General features: G+C 42.0%; 1 protein-coding gene across 2 annotated transcripts in view; it reads left to right on the top strand.

Moving 5' to 3' along the window:
• Positions 1–18,990, top strand: part of LOC139302277 (neurexin-3b) — a 256,861-nt gene that overhangs the window by 79,296 nt on the left and 158,575 nt on the right. For both annotated transcript variants that reach the window (XM_070925931.1, XM_070925932.1), the window contains one exon: positions 18,715–18,918. In XM_070925931.1, the coding sequence (XP_070782032.1) occupies positions 18,715–18,918 (204 nt within the window). The remainder of the gene's footprint in view (positions 1–18,714; positions 18,919–18,990) is intronic.

Below are 18,990 nucleotides of genomic sequence, written 5' to 3'. Positions count from 1 at the left end.
ATTTGTACATTTCAAATCCTCCAATGCTAGGACTTGATGCTTTTCTCTAGATTTGTTTTTAATGTCTTGCATTTTATAGATTAAACAATTGACAATAATGGTTGTTGTTAGTCCAGAAGTGAGCAATAAGTTGCAGACGCAGTCGTAAAAGTATAATTTCCTTTAGACTGAAGTTTAGAGAAACGTTTTTTAGAGCATCCTTTGGGCCTTAACTTCCATCCATCCATCCATTCGTCATCTATTCTTTTGCCTTTTCTCGACACTTATCAAGGTCAGGCTCTTAGCGGAAACAGTGTGGACAGAGCAGCCTAGATGTTCTTTTCCCCTGTATCTTCCTCCAGCTCTACCTGTGGGAGGGATCAGTAATCCCTCCAGTGTGTTCTGGGTCTGCTCTGTGGTCAGGCCTGACCATCCTGAGCCACCTCCGCTAGAGCTCCTGTCGGTGCAAAAGGCACAGCAGCTCGATACCGGAGCCCCCTCAGTTTTGCTGAACTAGCCGGCCACCCCGTGGAGGAATCTCATCTTGGGCTGCTGCTTGTGCCAGCTATCTTGTTTCTTCTTCTTTGTTTTTTTACCGCAGGTAAAGGGTTTGGAAAGAAGACTGAGCAGTAAATTGAGAGCTTTGATTTTGGAGCTCCCTCTTCTCCACCACCAGTCACTCGGTACCATCTCCCTTCTGCTACAATCAAAAGCCTGCTTTATTTCAGCAGTCACTTTCATCGTCTCCACCATCACTTGTGAACAAGAGCTCATCTGAACTGAGCTGTCCACCTCATTCTGTCTGTGTGACCCTCAGCTGCAACCTTCACATGGGAGGTCACAGTCTGATAAGCACAACGTCCGGATGTTGGCAAACTGAATGTACAAATGAGTCTGGTTTCATTAGCTTCTATATTCTCTAAGGACTACTTGTTCTCGAGTAGAATATATTTGAAGCTAATTCTTGTCTGCTTCAGAAACAGCAGCCCATGAGATGAAGAAATGGCTTTGATTTGAAACGCTGGGCTTGAAATGGCGCGTGGTGTTTTCTTTTTTTCTCAATAAATGTGCAACACTTCGGAACGAAAGGAATATCATTAGTCATGCCGGTAGAATAGTGTATTTTCCTATTCCCCCATGCTTTTGAGCAGCTCCTGAAGCTCCCTAGTGACAACATCAAAAAAAACAAAAAAAACAGAGGAGGAGATGTATTCACACATGGCGCCTGCTATTGATCTCAAGTACGCTATACGGTACAACAGAGAATTGAGCTTGTATGATGAGATGGGGGTGAAATGATAGAGATCAGTGCTCTCCCGGGAAGTGTTACAAAGGTTATACATTTACATTACACTGATTGGCCTTTGCTGGTGACTTGTGAATGGTGAATGTAAATATGCTCTTTTGTCTGTCTTTGATCAAAGCAGATTGTTGAGATCAGCCTACACCCACCTGCACTTTTTTTGTGATATTATTCAAGTCAAATGGATTTCCTTGGGAGGCATTTGAAGTATTTGTTACATTACATCAGCATTTCCATCTATGAACTCTTGAAGTCAGAGAGCTCTTATATCAACAAAATCAATATACACTCAGTGGCCACTTTATTAGGTACACCTGCACAATCTAATGCAATCAAATACAACTGTTCTACTGACTGTCAATGTCCAGTTTCTGTCATGGAGGTGTTAATTTAATTGAAATATAACAAAAACTGAACAATATAATCGTCTTAAAAGGTAGGATTTAAAGCGGGCAATTGTATTGAATTGCTGTACATTGAACAGGTGTAGAGAAAGCTTTGAAAATAATTTAGACCTCCATGTTGGGGAACACGTTTTACAGAAAATATAAATGAACAATTAAATAAGTAAAATATGAAAATTCTAAATAAGTGAAGTAAAATTTAGAGAATTTGGTTTGGGGGGGACTTGTGACTTCAGTATTTCCAAAATCCTGGCTATGGCCTTAGACTTGTAACGTTCCTCTGGTGACACGTCTATTAGAGCCAGCTCGATTAAGTACAACATCTGTGTTTGTTTGCTATTTTTCTTTCCTCATTTCCCCCCCACCATCGACTTGCAACATCCCTATCACAACATTTTTTTTTCAAATAATATCCATAAGTATATTTTACTTGTTGTGCCAAACAGGGCACATCTTGGCAGTTTGAATGTTAGATTATAAATACCATAATCAGTTCTGATATTTTATACATATAGCGGCCTAACCACGGACATTGGTGGCCAATTAGCCTTGGTTAGAAATCCTATATGCAACACATCTTTATCATTTTATTAGGACCTGTTACAATGTTTTTTGCATTGTCCCTGACAAATAAACTAATAAATACAAAATGTTGTTAATAATATGTTGGTAAAATAATTGTGTTCGCTGGTATACTAAGAGCATGTGTTGCTCTATGGTATTGTATTTTTCTACAGTACCAAGGGTGCAAAACTCATCCTTGTGAACCATTGCTGATTTTATATAACTTTAGAAGGCTCCCATGCCTCATGGAAGTAACTTCAGTGCATTCTGAGCTAATGATATTTTTTGCACTCAAATAATGGAATCATCAGAAATGAATGTCCCAAGATGATTTCATCTTATTTGTATTGAACGGAGCACATCGCTCTGTGCAATTTCTTCACTTCCACAGGGAGCTAAAAAGCCAGCAATTTTCCTGCTCTGTTTACCAGAACGAAAATGCAACCTGACATATATTTTAGACTGTTTGAGGAGATCAAAGATCGTACAAGGCGACAACTAACAGACAACAGCGCTCCTGTCTGCTCCGTTTTTCTACCTGGTATCTGTGCCAGGTTTAGTATACAGATGATTCCGTCTCTTATCTCTGGTGTGACTCCTTTTACTCTGAGTCTCTTTTTTTACTCGCTGTCTTGAAATTCCTCCCTTTCTTTTCCTTTCTGCTGCTCCCTGTTTATCCCCCTTTCTCTCTCTCTCACACACACTCCCCCTCTGTTTGGCATGTCTTCTTTAACCCAGCCCATGAGACCTGACAGCACCTGTGATCAGAGGTCTGCCGTGGTATCACACAAACAGATGTAGTGTCAGCATGGGAGCCAGCCACTGTGTGTGTGTGTGTGTGTGTGTGAATTATGGATATGCGCACATAGTGAATATGATGTATAAAAAGCAATGAATACCATACTGTTTTTGTATGACCATATGTTTCTGTGTCTGCACCGTGCACATATTTGCATCCTTTCACATGATTAAGAACACCTTTTTTTATGACTGCCAACACTTGAGTTTGTGTGTGTGTGTGTGTGTGTGTGTGTGTGTATGTGTGTTCGTACCAGCCAGGCAGTGCCAATCCCTCATGCAGGTGTATGATACCGCGGCCCTGGTCCCGATAGACCCCTTCTTATCTGGGTTGTGACCGGAAGCGTAACCCTGCCAAAAACCTGTGTGCCTGTGATCTGAATTCAAATAGGGCAGCCTGGCTCGGTGCAGCCCCAACAGGCACAAGCTGCTTGCTTAAAATACAACACTGTGCACATGTGTTAACATGGGAAAAACTTTTGCCCTTACACCCCTTTGCCCTCAGAATGAAGAGGCTTGTGGAATTGGTATGTCGTTTCTTTATTTTTGTAACCATTGTATTGTTGTCTGCTGTGCCAGATTAAATTTAATTTGTGTGAAAAGGTTGTTTTTGTAACTTGCAAAAGCACTGCTAATTGAGCTGAATCAGGAAAACAGGTCAAGTCCGGTGTAGCACTTTAAAAAGTGATGCTGGAAAATGATATTCTTCTCCAATAGCCTAAAGTCAGATCCACCGAAAGCAAAGGGAAAGGAAATCATTACCTTCTTGTAATGATAATGTTTCAAGATGGGCTTTGTCCTCTCTCTCGTCTTTGGGAGGCAGCTCGAGGCTTTATTCCTTTTTGATTGTTACATTCCATTACATGAAAAGGTTACCCAAACGTTATTCCCTGTAAGGAAAACTCAAGTACAACAAATTATTCAGGTCGTTTTTTTGAGTCTCACTTGCGAGAGGTGACATTAATTCAAGACTACAAGGAGGTATATTTGATGTCATCCGCTGACTCTGCCGACAGACAGGAATTCATGCGCGCTGCCTCGACTCAGCAAGCTAGTCAGTCATTCGGACGGCCAGTCAGTAAGTCAGGCTTTGTGTTTGTAAACTGTGTGTGTGTGTGGGGCTATTTGTGTGGGTGTGGGAGGGGAGCTTTTACGGAGCCGGGGTGTTGCTGACAGTCGTGTGTTCCAGAGTGCTGTGCAGCTGATAAAGTAGCCCAGTTAATCAGGTAAATAGGCCTGTAATGAAGTGTGTTTGTCTGACGGTGTGCCAGCCCAGCGCCGAGCGATCCCACTGAGACTCTCCTCTTTCTGTCTTTCTGCTGCATCTACACACACACACATACACAATCAGACTCAGATACACAGTCAGGAACAAACACACACACATACACACACACACACACACACCATGCGCCAATCCACTGGAGACAGATTGGATTGTGTCTAATGCATATTGCATTTTCCCTGACAAGATGCCACCGCCCAAATACAGTAAGTGCCTGTGTTTTCCCTGCTGTCACTGGAGAGGAGGAGTGATGGCTCTGAGCCTGAGCTAATGGCTGGAAGTGAGTCCACCGCGGATCAGTGGTGAAGTCCCTCATTAAAGAGCTGGATTCCTCCTTCTTAATGTTTAATGTTTAAAGTTTCTTAACTTCCAATGGTTGATACGTTGTTTTATTCGTTTAATTTTCTTCAATTCAATTTTAAGTCACATTTATTTATATGTTTGATTGATTGATTGACTTATTGTAAGAATTTAGACGTACGTTGTTGTTTTTTTTCCGCGTATCATTACATTTCTGCCTGAACTCATAAACGCCGTGATCACATCAATCAACACCAGGACACACACGCCATGCAATTACCTGCTCGTTTTGCTCGACGTTCATTCACAGTGAAATAATGGGTTTCCAAGTGGCTTTCACGGTTTAATTATAGGTAGTGATGGCAGAACAGAGAGTGGATGACATTGATGCTACCTACCAGTCCTACGTGGAATCTTGACTTAGACTCTTTTAGACTTAGACTTTATCAATCCCACAGCGGGGAAATTTACAAATTGTAACCTGGGTGTAACATTATACTCCTTTATCATTGGGTTATGCTTGAGAGAGCTTTTTCAAGAAAATGCTTTATTTTTCATATATATAGCAGAGACAGCTCCCGCGGTGGAAACAGTATTGCCAAGTCTCTACCAGTGGACACATTTCTACTGTCGCCCCAACCCTACCTCAGGGTGATGAGACCACAGCACTAACAGCACCTCACCATTTCATCAAGCTGTTACCAATAGTCCTTCATATGCTGCACTCCCTCATTCACATGCAGAGTCTATGAATAATCCCTAATTTGGCTGCCATAATTATAGCACATTGTGCTGTTCACAATTATGAGTCTATTGTTAACAGGACTGAAAAGTATGGGGCATTATGGGAATAAGGGCAGACATATGACAAATGTTGTTCCAAACCAATGGGGACTCCCACTGCCCCATCTCTGCACCCAATTTAAGAAAATAACATTTCAAGATCCATTTGTATTTAGATGAGGTCAGATCCTCAGATATGCTAAAAGCCATCTTTATATATATATATATATATATATATATATATATATATATATATATATACACACACACACATACTGTATATACTTACACGCAATGTTGTGTATTAATCTATACTGATCTTGCTGCATCTTTAATCTCACCCCAAGGTTGAGTGGTTTAGCATTTTATTCTCATATTTCAGCTTTACTGTATGTAGCTGTAATATCTGATGACGTCTAGATGACTTGAAATTTGGAGCAATTAGCACAAGTGGAACTACTTGAGCGTAAATTGGTCTAAATTGTGAAAAAAGTTCTAAACTCAAGGTTCACTTACTTAGCTGTTACTGGACTTTTTGGCTGTACACCTATGTGATGCTGTGATGCTGTCATCACATAATTAATCATCTTAAATTGTGATATTTTGGACTCACCATTTCCCACAATTCAGCTTGATTGTGTCTTTCATTAGAGCCTCCCTGTCCCTTTTTTTTAAAACTGCACACCTTCAGTTTGTAACGCAGGTTTTCTGTTATACATTCATAGTCTCCTAGCCCAAGCCAAGATAATCCTAATGACATCACTCTGACATCGTCAGGGACCATTACAAGTTTTTAACAACATTGTTCAAAGGTTGTCTATCAATTTTGTGGCATTTACCTTTACCAGTCAAGAAATGGTGCTTTAGTTTATCCTTGAAAACTACTTTTTACTTGGTATTTTTTGTGTCTACACTTTTTGAAAGTGCTTAAATTAACCTGAAGGGAAATGGCTGGCATTAAACAGACATCATCCATTTGGTTTTGACCTGTCAAAGTGTCTAAATCATGGTAAGATAGAACTTAGAGCCAGTGGTTCTTCTATGATTGTTAAATAAGGAAGACCGAGTGAATGTTTGCGTCTCCGTCTGCAAGGTCATATTGCGGTTTGGCAGGATGAGCTGGTGCATGCATGGAAAAGCTCCCGTCTAACGGCTGACAATTTGGTTTGAATAAAATAACATCGCTTGATAACCATGCAGCTTATTTGAGTCCACACGCTGCACAGCCACTCACCTTTCAGCAGTTTTTAAATGTTTCAGCTGTTGGCGTTTGGAGAAAGCCATTGTCACTGACTGAGATAGAATGAGATGTACAACTGGAGCCTTCCAGATACTTTCCCTGTGTTATCATGAAGTTGATATCCACCCAGAGAGGGAGGGGTGAGGAAGTCTGTAGAAGCTGAGGAATCGTGATTTAGCATTCGGCGCTGCCCATAGCTCTGTCACTTAGAGTGAAAAAGGTTTCATCGTCTTCTTCCCCCCCCCTACCAGACAGCTGAATTTGTAGAAAACATCTGCGTTTGTGTTTCTGTCTTTGGTTCCCTTTCTTTTTTCAAGGAAGGATAACAGTTGAAAAAAATCCACCACAAATCTATGCCGCTTCCCTTACTCTCCCTGCCCACTGTACTGTAGCTGCCTTTCACCTTCGTCTTTCTCTCTCGCCCTTGTCTTTTCCCAGCCCCACTTCTCACCGTAAACGTGGTGATAAGCACCTTTGCTGGGGCATTTATCTCAGCAGACAGAGAAAATGACACTTCAAGGTCTGCCCCTGACTAACAGGCCAGTGCTCGCATACATACGCAGGGCCGAAGGGTGCGCGGGGGGCGGTAAAATGGAGGACGGGAAAGACAAGGAAAATGGAGAAAAGAGGAGGAGGTTGAAAATACAACAGGGGGCGTTGGTTATGAATGGAGACAGATGAGCGCGAAGAATGGTTGAGTGATCAGCCTTGTAAAGCAGGACAGCGGATTTCAAAGCATGTGAGGTATAGATTTTCAACCCAGTATTTGTCAGCCATATATTTCACCTTTTTTAAAAGCATTTGCTTTATTCTTGGCTTTATTTACAAAATGACTGCTATGATAACCTATACATTTGGATCTTTTGCCTTTTGACTGGCCCCCTTTTTGCAAATCCGCCCCCTCCTCCTGCTGGAGGCCCTGGGATGCATTGGTATTTGATAACCTATACATCTTTTTAAGCAGATGAAATGAAAAATATGTTTATAGATTAAGTTAGACTTCATACCCTTTGCTTTAAAATATGTAGTCTGAGGTTTCAATACGCGTAGGCCAACCGTAAAGGCTCACTGGCTCTGGATGTGGTAGCTGATTCGCATCATTTAGCACATGATGCCTCCGTGATGCCTCTGTGGGGCACTGCAGGTGGTAGATTTGAAGCAGCAGCAGCAGTTGCACCTGCAGTTCACCATTACAACTCATGTTACATATATTCGATTTAGAGAGTGAAAATAATATGTCTAGGACTGTTAGAGACCAGCGAGACAATGATACTTCATTTCTTATCTATTCGCTGTGTGGGTGAATGCAGCAAGATAAATCACCTGTCCTGTTTTCTCAACACAGGAAATGCTTGCTTCCTCTTCTGGGATGTAACTAACAAGCTAACAAGCATGATTGACAGGCCTATACTTCCTAGACATGAAATACATACGAATATGTCGCCATATATCAAGCTGAATGATGAATATAGTATATATCCTCACAGGGAAAAATACTATATTTGTAAGTCCTCATGTCTTGAAAGGCGTCGGCAGTCACAATGACGCCAGAAATCGACTAAGTATAGAATGGATGTGTCAAAGGGCCGCTGACACACTACTTGAAAATTTCAGTGCATGCTGAGCTTCTGAAAACAATAGGTAGATGTCAAAACATGCACACATCTGATCCATGCTGTGGATTCTGTTTTATGTCTCGCTCATTCTCAAAAGATTTCTACAATAGCGCTCAAAATCCAGCCCTAAATGCGTAGATTGTTGAATTACACAAGCATGAAATAAAAATGCACGACAATAATCTGGGCATTCAAGTGAATGTGTTGTCCTGTTTGAGCTTTTTGCTCTTACATGACTACAGTTTCATTTTTCTTCAGCTCATGGTGCATACATAGCTGCACAAATACATACCTAAGCCTGCCTGTTGAGATTTTGTGTGCCTGTGTGTGTGTGTTCGACTTGTTTTGCAGTCTACAGGAGCATGCTAAATTAATCCGGTTTCATTTGAAGCTGAAACGTGCTTGTATTGTGCCAGGTGTAGAAAGTGCCCAAGCCTGCGTTTCTTTATGTTTCTCGGTCCCAACAAACAAAGAACAGGCCCCTGTATTCACTCCCCATCTCGACTTTGTTCCATTTGTCTTATAACCTTGCTTGCCTCGCTGTTGAATAATCATTGGATTAAGCAGAATAATGAGTTTGCTATCTTCCGCATTATCAAGCGTGTTGCATGTTTTCTTGAGCAGAGTTCTGCAGTTCGGCTACGGGCACAATACTTAGACTTGGGCAAGGGTCCCCCCCCCCCCGCCCTGAAATGGATTCATCCTTATTTCACTATCCTCTTATTCTTTCCCTCTCCATTTGCTGAGATGATGGTTTTGCAGAGAGAAGGTCCTAAGTGATTGGAGGTCACGTAGATTGAATTTTAATTCTGGTGGATGCCAGCTGTGGTAATTTCCCATAACACATGCAGAAGAAATACAGAGTGAAATGTCCTCTCCTCTCCCCTCCTCTCCTCTTCTCTCCTAGCGAGGAGATTTGAGTTGCCTGCCATTAAAGATGGTGTTCCCTGCCTCCGGCGCCAGGAGACAGACTCATGGCGAGCTGACAGTCGTCCTCCTGTGCTGGAACAGTATGCCAGTAGTGCCTGACGCAACTCAGCTCCACAGATTCCTGCAGTGCGTGAAAACGAAAGGAACAAGAAAAGGCTGATGTAGTAGATGATAGATGGAGAGGGAGAAGTACAAACTGTTGACTGAATTGTTGAAAATGCCAGCGAGGCAGCGGTGGAGAGACGGGGATTTGTTTGACAATGTTTACCCGGGAGAAGAACAGACTCTCCTGCACTTTAAAACGATCTGTTCGTTTCTGTTTTTTCGCTGCTTAGAACATTATGCTGTTGCTCCCTAATCCCCATTTGTAATTAAATGTGTGCTTAGGAGCTGTGCTGGGTTATGTAAACCCTGACTCTCATTGTGGCACACTATGCAGAATGGGGAGGATGGGAATGTGCTGCATCCATCTTCCCCTGCTTTCTGTGTCTTGTGTCTCATTTGGTTCTCTTTTCTTTTTTTTCTTTCTTTCTCCAACACACACACTTGCACGCAAACACTCTGTGTGGTTTTCCCACTCGCTCTCTCACACACAGAGAGAGAGAGAGAGAGAGAGAGAACACTTAGAGGAAATCAAGCTTTCAGTGTTCGGCCATCTGAGAAATTGACAAGTCTCCAAACCTCTCACGGCAGCAGGGAGGAGAGTTCCCAGAGAGACAGACTGATTTTCAGATAAAAAAAAAAAGGCAAAGAAATTCAGAATACTCCCCTGCTGGAGATGGTACCTTACCCTCTCTGGGGTTTACAGTAGTATCTGTGATTGCATGTAGCATGAATTTGCATTTTCTAATAGTATTTTCATGCATCAAGAGACACAGAGACGACAGAGTTTGTTGACTTGTTTGTTTTGCTACATATTCAAGGACTCTATGTCTACCATGTTGCACAGTTACTTTATTTTGCTTTTCCCATAGGTTCACCTTAACCCACTACTTATTCAATTCATCTCCTTTTGGTCTCATATCCTGCCTGCTTCTTTTCTTCTTAATACATTTTTTGTTTTCTCATTTTTTGTTTTTTTTCTTTGTGGTTGCCTCTAGGCACCTCCTTCTTTCTTCTTTTTCCATCCCTTGCTCCTGTTACCACCCTTCCACATCCTTCCACCCTGTTTATCCCCCAACAAGTCAAATGAGAGGCTGGTGTCAACAGCAGCTGGCTGTCTTTGACTTTGCTGCCCCCTGATGGTGCTGTGGTTCACTGGTTGGGCGTGCATGCAGGTGTGCACACTGCACATTTGTTTCTCTATCTGAGTTTGAGAGTTTCCTTTGTAACAATGAGAGTCACGGATAGCAGTGGGTTTTGAGTTCATGAGGGTAAAGCTTGTTACAGCTCAACATACAGTGGTGCTTTTTATGCCACTTAACCACAAACACCACCGTGTCGGACTAAGCATCAGGCAGCTACAGGAGAGGTGTTTTCCGAGTCCGGTAAAGGTAGCCACTGTAAATTTAATTTGCATACTCAGTGGTTTAAACACTGAACAGGAGGTACAGCTCAGTATGCCAGATGCGGAGGAGTTTTACAGCCGTACGAGGCTGTATCGTTTGTTGAACATATTGCTAGAGTTGCTGGAAATGAGGCAGATCAAAGTTCTCGTGCTACAAGGACTCAAAAAAATCTGACAAAGTAAACCCATAGGAAAACAGTAAGCTCTTCCCCCACACTATCTCCCAACATACATATATTTCAAATCTTACAAGTTGCAAAGATACTGTTAGTTGTACTGCCACAGCTAGGCTCATTCCTCATTCCCAAACACATAGAAAACACGCTAACATGCAGCGCACTGATGGCCAAGGGGTTAGTGGGCTACCCATGAACTGCAACATTCCCAGTTTGCGTCCAACCAGTGCTGTTTGTTTCACATCATTGCCCGTCTCTCGCTCTCTCTCCCCTCATTTCCTTCCCTTTCCTGCCATCTCTCTGCTATTGATGTCTGATAAAGGCTGAAAACAGCCATGAAAATACTTGAAAACAAACACAACAACATTAAGTACATTTACAGCGTATCTTTATCCACCCTTGCCTGATGCAACAACAATTGAAGGCACAGCCAAGGGCAAAACCATAAATCAAACTTACTTTATCAACAAATTCTCTTTCTCATACATACACACCCAGCAGAGAATCCCAGTGGCCCGTACTGTAGAAGATGCAGAAAACATTTGTTTATTTTCACGATGCTGCAGCCAGATTACAGACTGGAGTGTTCTTCTATAACCAACTTTCTTTTTAACAGTATATGTCTGTGTCTTAACGGGGCACTCCCATTCTTCACATTTGCTCCAAAGTCGCAGCCGAGGTGCCCCCTCAACTTACCCTTGCAGGCCTGAATGAGCCTCTGGCTACTCCAAGTGCCCCCAAAGTGCCCTTTTGTTTGGCTCAAGTGCCACTTGAGGGCAAAAAGGTACCCTCAACCTAGATATAACTCCCACTGTAATGCTAACCCTGTGTACATTAGAGGTGACACACTTTTATTTTTCCACCTCTGCCTCTTTGAGATTCTGTGCACCACTGATGAAGGTTAATGTATTTAGGCTTTCCAAATTGTTGTATAGAGTGACCCCTGTGTGCCCGTGTGTGTAGCTACCCATACCTTAGAGAGACTGTTGAGGAATTCCAACAGTTCTACCAGCGGTGGGATCAAGCCGACAACACCGCAGGAATGATTCAATCACTTTGTTGCTCCTGGCCTAGAATACAGCAAGAATAAATAGCACAGTATGATGTCCATTACAAAATCATACTTGAAATTTAATGTGCACAGGCTTGTTTCGGATACTGATTATATCTGTCACATGTTGATAAAGCTCCACGGATTTACCTCATCCCTGTGTAAAGCCTATTCAATATGTCTGATGCACAAAACCGCTTACTGTTTCATATTGATGCTACATCACCCCTTGTGATTTTTGATATCCTGATAAATTCATCTCGGCCTGCTTAGGTTGAACACAGCAGAATATTTGATAATCCCCGTGAGTGTGCTGACCTCTCCCTGAGTTTTACTGTCTGAAGGGGATGCCATTCTTCAAAGTGCTTAGCTTGTGCTATTTCCTATAAATCTGGGTTGAGCATTGTGTTTTACATTTTAGGGTTTCTCTACAGGGCACTGTGTGTCCATTACAGGAAAAAAGTAAGAAAAGGAGATTAAAAAGAAATGGGGAAAAAAAACTAGTGAACACAGACTGTACATGTTATCAAACCACATGGTTACATTATTTTACTTGTCTTCGTTCAACCTATCAGTACTTTAACAATCCATCAGATGACTGTGTTTAATATAAAAGAGCTCACTAGTAGATAAACCGCCATTCCCTGCATTTTCATTTTCAGCAAGAAGGTTCTGATAAACTGTGCGCTAGCTAGTGCTGCTTATACCAGACAGCAAAGTTAGCAGCTAGTTAGTGATGAAAGTCGACCATCTAAATAGAGCCAGATGTTTTTGTCGGGAGTTGATGGTGACCAAAACGGACTTTAAAGGAAATAGAGTTTTTTTTATTTACATCCACCCACACGTTGCTTTGTGTCTGCTGGATGTGTGTAAATATGCAATTGTTTGCTAACACGTTAGCCATAACAACTTAACAACGGCTGTGTTTTGAGCTTGTTGTGTCAAAAACATGTAGCTTTAAGTAGGATTTTCTCACAAAATAACATGACAACACAGTCGTCATGGGAAATGTACATTTTGACATTGAAAACAAGCCATACGATTTATTTATGTCAGCACTAGGTTAAGTAATCATTGACTCAACAGCCCTTTAAAACCCCCAGTGATATTTGAAGGTCATTTTGTGCTTTTGGGGCATACAAATATTGGCTATCCTGCTGTCAGGCATACTTAAAGAGTACATTTAAACAGGAGTCCTTCTGCTTCAGATACATTTTACTACTTACTGTAAAAACAGACTAAGAGCTGCTGCTGAATGAATGAAGCTTTGGAGGTGTGACTACTGATGTTTCCTGTCTAATGTGTACACTGTTAAATTCGTTTTTTTTTCATCCCTGTATTTAAAATGTATTTCTCTGTGTTTTATTTACTGTAAGTGGTTTTCTTTCACACATGGTTTGGATTATTTGACTGGAGTATGCCTTTAAAAGTACAGTGTAGTCTGTTGGGGTATTTTTGGTTGGTCTGATGTTCCTGTGTTATAGCTGCACTTAATTTGTGTGTGTGTGTGTGTGTGTGTGTGTGCATGCGCGCGCTTGCCTGTGTGTCTCCAGAGTGAATCACGTGGTGAGGATTACTGTGGATAACGTCCACAGCCAAGAGCCTCTTCTGTCGAGTGCAGGCATTTCCTACTGCCTCAGTGTGTATACACATAGTACACAAACACTGTACTGTACTGTAGATAAACACACAAACACACGATGTGTATATATACACACACACACACACAAAGGAGACGAAGACACATTTAGTGCCTGTAAGATTCTTTATCGATGTCCTTATCCTTGCTGTCAGGAAGAGGATGTGATTTTTGAACTTTAAAGATTGTTGACAGCAGACTCTGAAATGTGTGTGTGTGTGTGTGTGTGTGTGTGTGTGTGTGTGTGTTTGTGGGTGTGGGAGAAGGGTTGACAGGCATTCACATGAAACACCACAATGACAGTCAAGGCCTTTGTTGGTTTGTTTATCAAAACAAAGACATGTCACTCTGTTAGGGGGAAAAAAGATGAGATAATCCTACACGGTTACAGCCAAGGCAAGTAAATAATGGGGACTGAGAGAGAAACGGAGAGAAAGAAAACAGATTTCAGAGTTTGAACAGGACTAATGTGTGTGTCTGTGTGTGTTTGTTTGTGTGTGTGTGTGTTGAAGAGATTTGACAAGCGTACTCCCTCCTCTATACTCTGAATATTTGTGAAGCCTCTCACTTAATAGCTTTCCTCCTCCTCCATCTTCTGCTTCAATTGGACTGCTAATTATGCAAAGTGCGGGCCTTGCTGGAAAACACACACATGCACAAACACAAACACACACTCACACTGACAAGTAGCAGCTTAATTACCATCTGAAATGACATCCTCATTGCTGCTGATATCTCTCTTAAGAAATACCAAGTTACAGAGCAGCACAGACTGTAGGTGCATAGATATCGTGTTGTGCATGCATACACGTCTAAACACGCGTACACACACACACATGCTGTGGTTGCATCTGCAGTATCCTGCTGAGGCCCGTTATTAGCTTTACATTAGGTATGAATGACTATAATCACAGCAGCAGTCTTCTCTTATGCAGAGCCTGATGTTTAATTCTCTACAAATGTAAAGTGAAGTTTGGTTCAGCTGTTTGCTTTCACTTCTTTACAGCTCTGACGCTGCTTTAGGAGCTGTGATTAGGCTTTACATGATACTGATGTTGCTGTGATACCTGAGTTAGACAAATAAACAGCTGGAAACTTGGGAGACTTAACTTTTCAACAAACTTTTAGACTACTTCTAAACAAACCCTCCAGGTTAGCTGAACTTATTTGAAAGTGAAAGCAAAGGCGAACAGTAAAATTATTACCTAAACTGTCCACCAACTTCAACTTTGACCCGCTGTACTTACTGTGTAGTTGCGTAGGCGGTGTAAATTATTGTGTTTATTTCACGTGCAAATGAAAGATTATTACCAACATTATAACTGGGTGCACTTTCAGTTTGCCTCCAAATAGAGGTTTAGATAATCAGTCAACCTGCTGGCTCGTTTACAGCCTGTCTGATCATGTTATCGATGTTGTTGTGTCCCCAGACCTCAGCAATTACTTTTTTACTGAATTATCCTTTAAACCTGCATTAATTGATTTTTTTGGCCACTCGGGGGGCAGCACAACAAGCTGTAGACACAACAATGGCATATCATCACCTTAAGAAGATATAGAAGAGAGAGAGAGAATGATGTGTGTCTTTTACATGTTCAGCAGAGCAACATTAGCATTAATTTGCACCACTATGTTCACCAACTAGTCGCCAACTCAAGCGCGGTGAGACTCAACCAAAAAAGTAAAGCTACAAAATCCAAAACATTAAAATAAAAGACGCTAAAGCGCTCCTTGGAGCTGAGGTGAACTGCAGGTGATAATTCTCTGTGGGTTTGTAATTCTAAGCAACATTTTTCACATTGCACGCAGCAGCACAATTGTAAATGTAAAAGGACTGACTGGAGCAGCTATAAAGCTTTCCACACTTATTTAAACATCACTGTAAGTTCAGTGTGGCCAAGGCAAGTTGTTTACTACAAACCATGGAAGTGTGTCACTTTGGATTTGTCTTGTAAGAAGGTGTGCTCAGCACTGCAGAGCTGTATGCAGGCCACCAGTATAAACCTAGAAAGAAGGACACTACTGAGGGGAATAAAGAGTCGATGTCCAACAAAGTTAAAGCTACAGCTGCAGGTGTGTTTTTGTACCTCTTCACACTGACTCAGATCCTCCAGGAAAATTTGCAATATTTTATATATATTGTCAACCATAAGAAATGACCATATTTGGTGGCCAAAGACAAGCAGGATATTGTTGAAATCTTTGAATACTCACCTTATTTCTGCTTTTCTTCTTTGTGTCTTTAATGTTTTGATATATTCGACCAGTGAGGAACAGCGTGAGGGAGATGACTTGATTCTCTCATGTCAATCACTGCTGGAAATCTCAAGAGATTTCCCTTTTCTCTCTTCTTGAACCTTCCCTCAGGGGTTCTAAATGAACCGACTGGACATCCTCAAAATAAACTCAGCCTTTTCTCTGTTTTGGTGTTCTGCCACTCAAAGCAGAGAGACGTGCAGTGGGAATAATATACACTGAACTGCAGTCAACCAAAGACGTCCCTCTCTTCTCTCAGACAATAAAAATCCATTTGACTACAACACAGCCAATCCCAGCTGAGATTGATCGATGACACTTAGACATGATGGGGACTACTTTGCCCCAAAAAGGATGCTGTGCACCAAAAACAGACTCTGGAATTGGCTGCTAATTTGTTGTTTCTTGCTTAAAAAGCCATAGCACTCTGGTGACTGTGGAGCAGTCGAGCATATTGGCAAACTGGTTAGGAAAGTTTTTGTGCAGCCTCTTAAGACAGGTTGAGGGTATTTTTCAACCATGAATAGCTAAAGATGTTTAAAGGGGGGCAAATCGATCCCACAACAGACTTGCATATTGTGTTTGCAGGATCTTGGAGAGTTTGGTCAAAAATGTGTGTATGTGAACAGTTAAAGAGAGAAAATGAAGGTGCACTCAATAATGTACGAGCCCTATGTTGGAACTGTTCAGAGGGACAAAAGACATGAAAAATTCATCACTATCACTATCACCACAGTAAAGAAACAAGATCATTTGGAAGTTAAGCTTAAGGGAAGCTAGCGGCGTGGCTCTATGGATGGCAGTGTTGGTTGATGGGTTGGTCTCAACAACTATTGGATGGGTATCCATGAAATTTTGTACAAATATTAGAGGACGAACTCAGCTCACTTTGGTGATCCCCTGACTCAACATCTAGCACCACCATGAGGTTGACCTTGGTGGTTTTAAGTACGTTTTTTGACAACCATTGGATGGATAGCATTCCTCCTCCCATTTGTACGATCCTGCTGCTCCTCATTAAAACTAATGACTAACATGCTAAATTACCATTAGTGGACTTTTAGTGTGGCATGCCCATAACTTATGCCCATATAAGTTTATTTTTGCCCCCTGTTGGCTCCCAGTGGTTTATTATTACATACAGTGGGGACAAATAATAGACATTTCGTTTAAGTCTGTTTTAGATGTTACAATTTAAAAAAAGTTTCAATCCCAATATCAAATTCTCAAAGCTACAAACATCTGAACCAGTTTTCAGAGCTAGTTTTTCCCAGGACGCTGTGCCAAGTCTGCTTAAACGCCAGAGTGGACATCACAGTTTGTTTTATAGGCCACTTTTCACGTCCTTCCTTGTCTCTTTGTGTTTTCTGAGCTGCAGATTGACTCACCATGTTTTTTTCCCTCTGGTGTGAGCCTGGGACCTGACCTGGCTCACGAATCAATACTTGCCTCTGTCAGTTAGTGGATCTGTCTGCGGACGGGCTGCTGTGCATGAATGTGTGGATGTGTGATGGTGTTTTTTTTAATGTGTGTGCGTCAGCGCGAAGGAGACACAAAGAGGGGAGAGAGCCTTGTGTAATTTAAAATTGAGTAGAACAATGGTGAGCCAAGGTTTTGCTGTCCTCCAGGCTACTGTACCCACACAGTCGACAGCTTGTTCATAGAATGGATTTTACAACAGCCCCAAAAGCAACACAGATGAATGTGGGATTGTGGACTGCCTGGCTAGACGAACGCTTCAATGATCTTGCGCTGCTTCTATATGAATTTTGCAACATATCACACGAATTTTGACACTTAAGTGAAGCACAATCATATACTTATTGCATATAACATAAAAATGCATGACTGTTTGCATGGATAAGCAGTTTTCTACACTTGAAAATTACACTTTATTCAGTAGACCTCGTTTAAAAAGGCAGAAGAATCAAATAAAAATCAGCAGCACGCGTTACGTGACATGCGACATTGCATCGTTTACAGGTACAACCCCTCTCGCTTGTGTGATGCTCCAAAACCTCTCACCTACAGCCTCAGCATTTCCCCAGATGCAGCCGAACGGTGGTGCATTTCTGAGGCCACAGGGCTATTTTATCTTTTAAAAAGCTGAGGTGTCAAAACAGGTATGTCATGGTTGGATACCCTTTTTAATCTGTCTCTCTCTCTCTCCCCAAGAGGCTCCCAGTCTGCTGACAGTCTTCCCCTTTTTTTCACAGCCAACCTTGCTCTGGCTTCCTCCTCCTTTTTTTTTCAAGCTCATGAGAAAGGAACAGAATATTCTGGCCCAGCAGCCTTCGAACCACCATGATCTATTTGTTCTCATTGTTACAAAAAGACAGCTTGTGTGTGAGGATGACGTTTATATACTACAGTATTGTTGTATCTATTTCACCTCTATGCTACAGTTCCCAAAAAAAATTCACAATGTCACGAGTAAAGACACCAGCCAACATCTATAAAGGGGGAGTTGCCAGGGAGGAGGGAAGTAGCATGATGATTTCATTTTTTGCACACTGAGCAGCGTGTTTGTGCGTCTCCCCGACACTCGCCTGTCACTCGGTGGATGATGAATGCAGCTGCAACCGGGCATGTGGGACATGTATGTGTGTGTGTTTCCCATGAATAAAATATAAGGGACATGCATGCATGTTCCAACTTTAACTTGGGTCCACTTTTCCTCAGCAGCATAAACAAAGCTGTCAGAAGGAGCTGAAGAATATGTAATATACTGGTGCACTTTGTCCTGTTATGATGGTATCTGTGTTTTGGACACAGCCTCTCCTTCCTCACATTGCTTTTGTTACCACATGTTTGAAAGTTTACTGTATGTTAAATAAAATGGGACTCAAAAATGGAACTTCTCCTCTCTTCTTTTCCTCGCAGAGGCATCGATCCTGTCATACGATGGCAGCATGTACATGAAAGTCGTGATTCCGAACGTCATGCACACCGAGGCCGAGGACGTCTCCCTCCGTTTCATGTCCCAGCGGGCGTTCGGTCTGCTCATGGCCGCCACGTCCCGCGAGTCTGCAGACACGCTGAGGCTCGAGCTGGACAGCGGGAGGGTCAAACTGACGGTCAACCTAGGTATCGTATAAACCGTCCTGTTGGCTCACCTCCCCTCAAGTTCAAGAGGAGGCCTTACTGTTTCTTGTGTTT

Source organism: Enoplosus armatus, chromosome 19 (genome assembly GCF_043641665.1).
Source record: "Enoplosus armatus isolate fEnoArm2 chromosome 19, fEnoArm2.hap1, whole genome shotgun sequence".
Classification (NCBI taxonomy): Eukaryota; Metazoa; Chordata; class Actinopteri; order Centrarchiformes; family Enoplosidae; genus Enoplosus; species Enoplosus armatus.
Note: the sequence above shows the minus strand (reverse complement) of the source record. Positions and strands in the feature narration are given on the sequence as shown.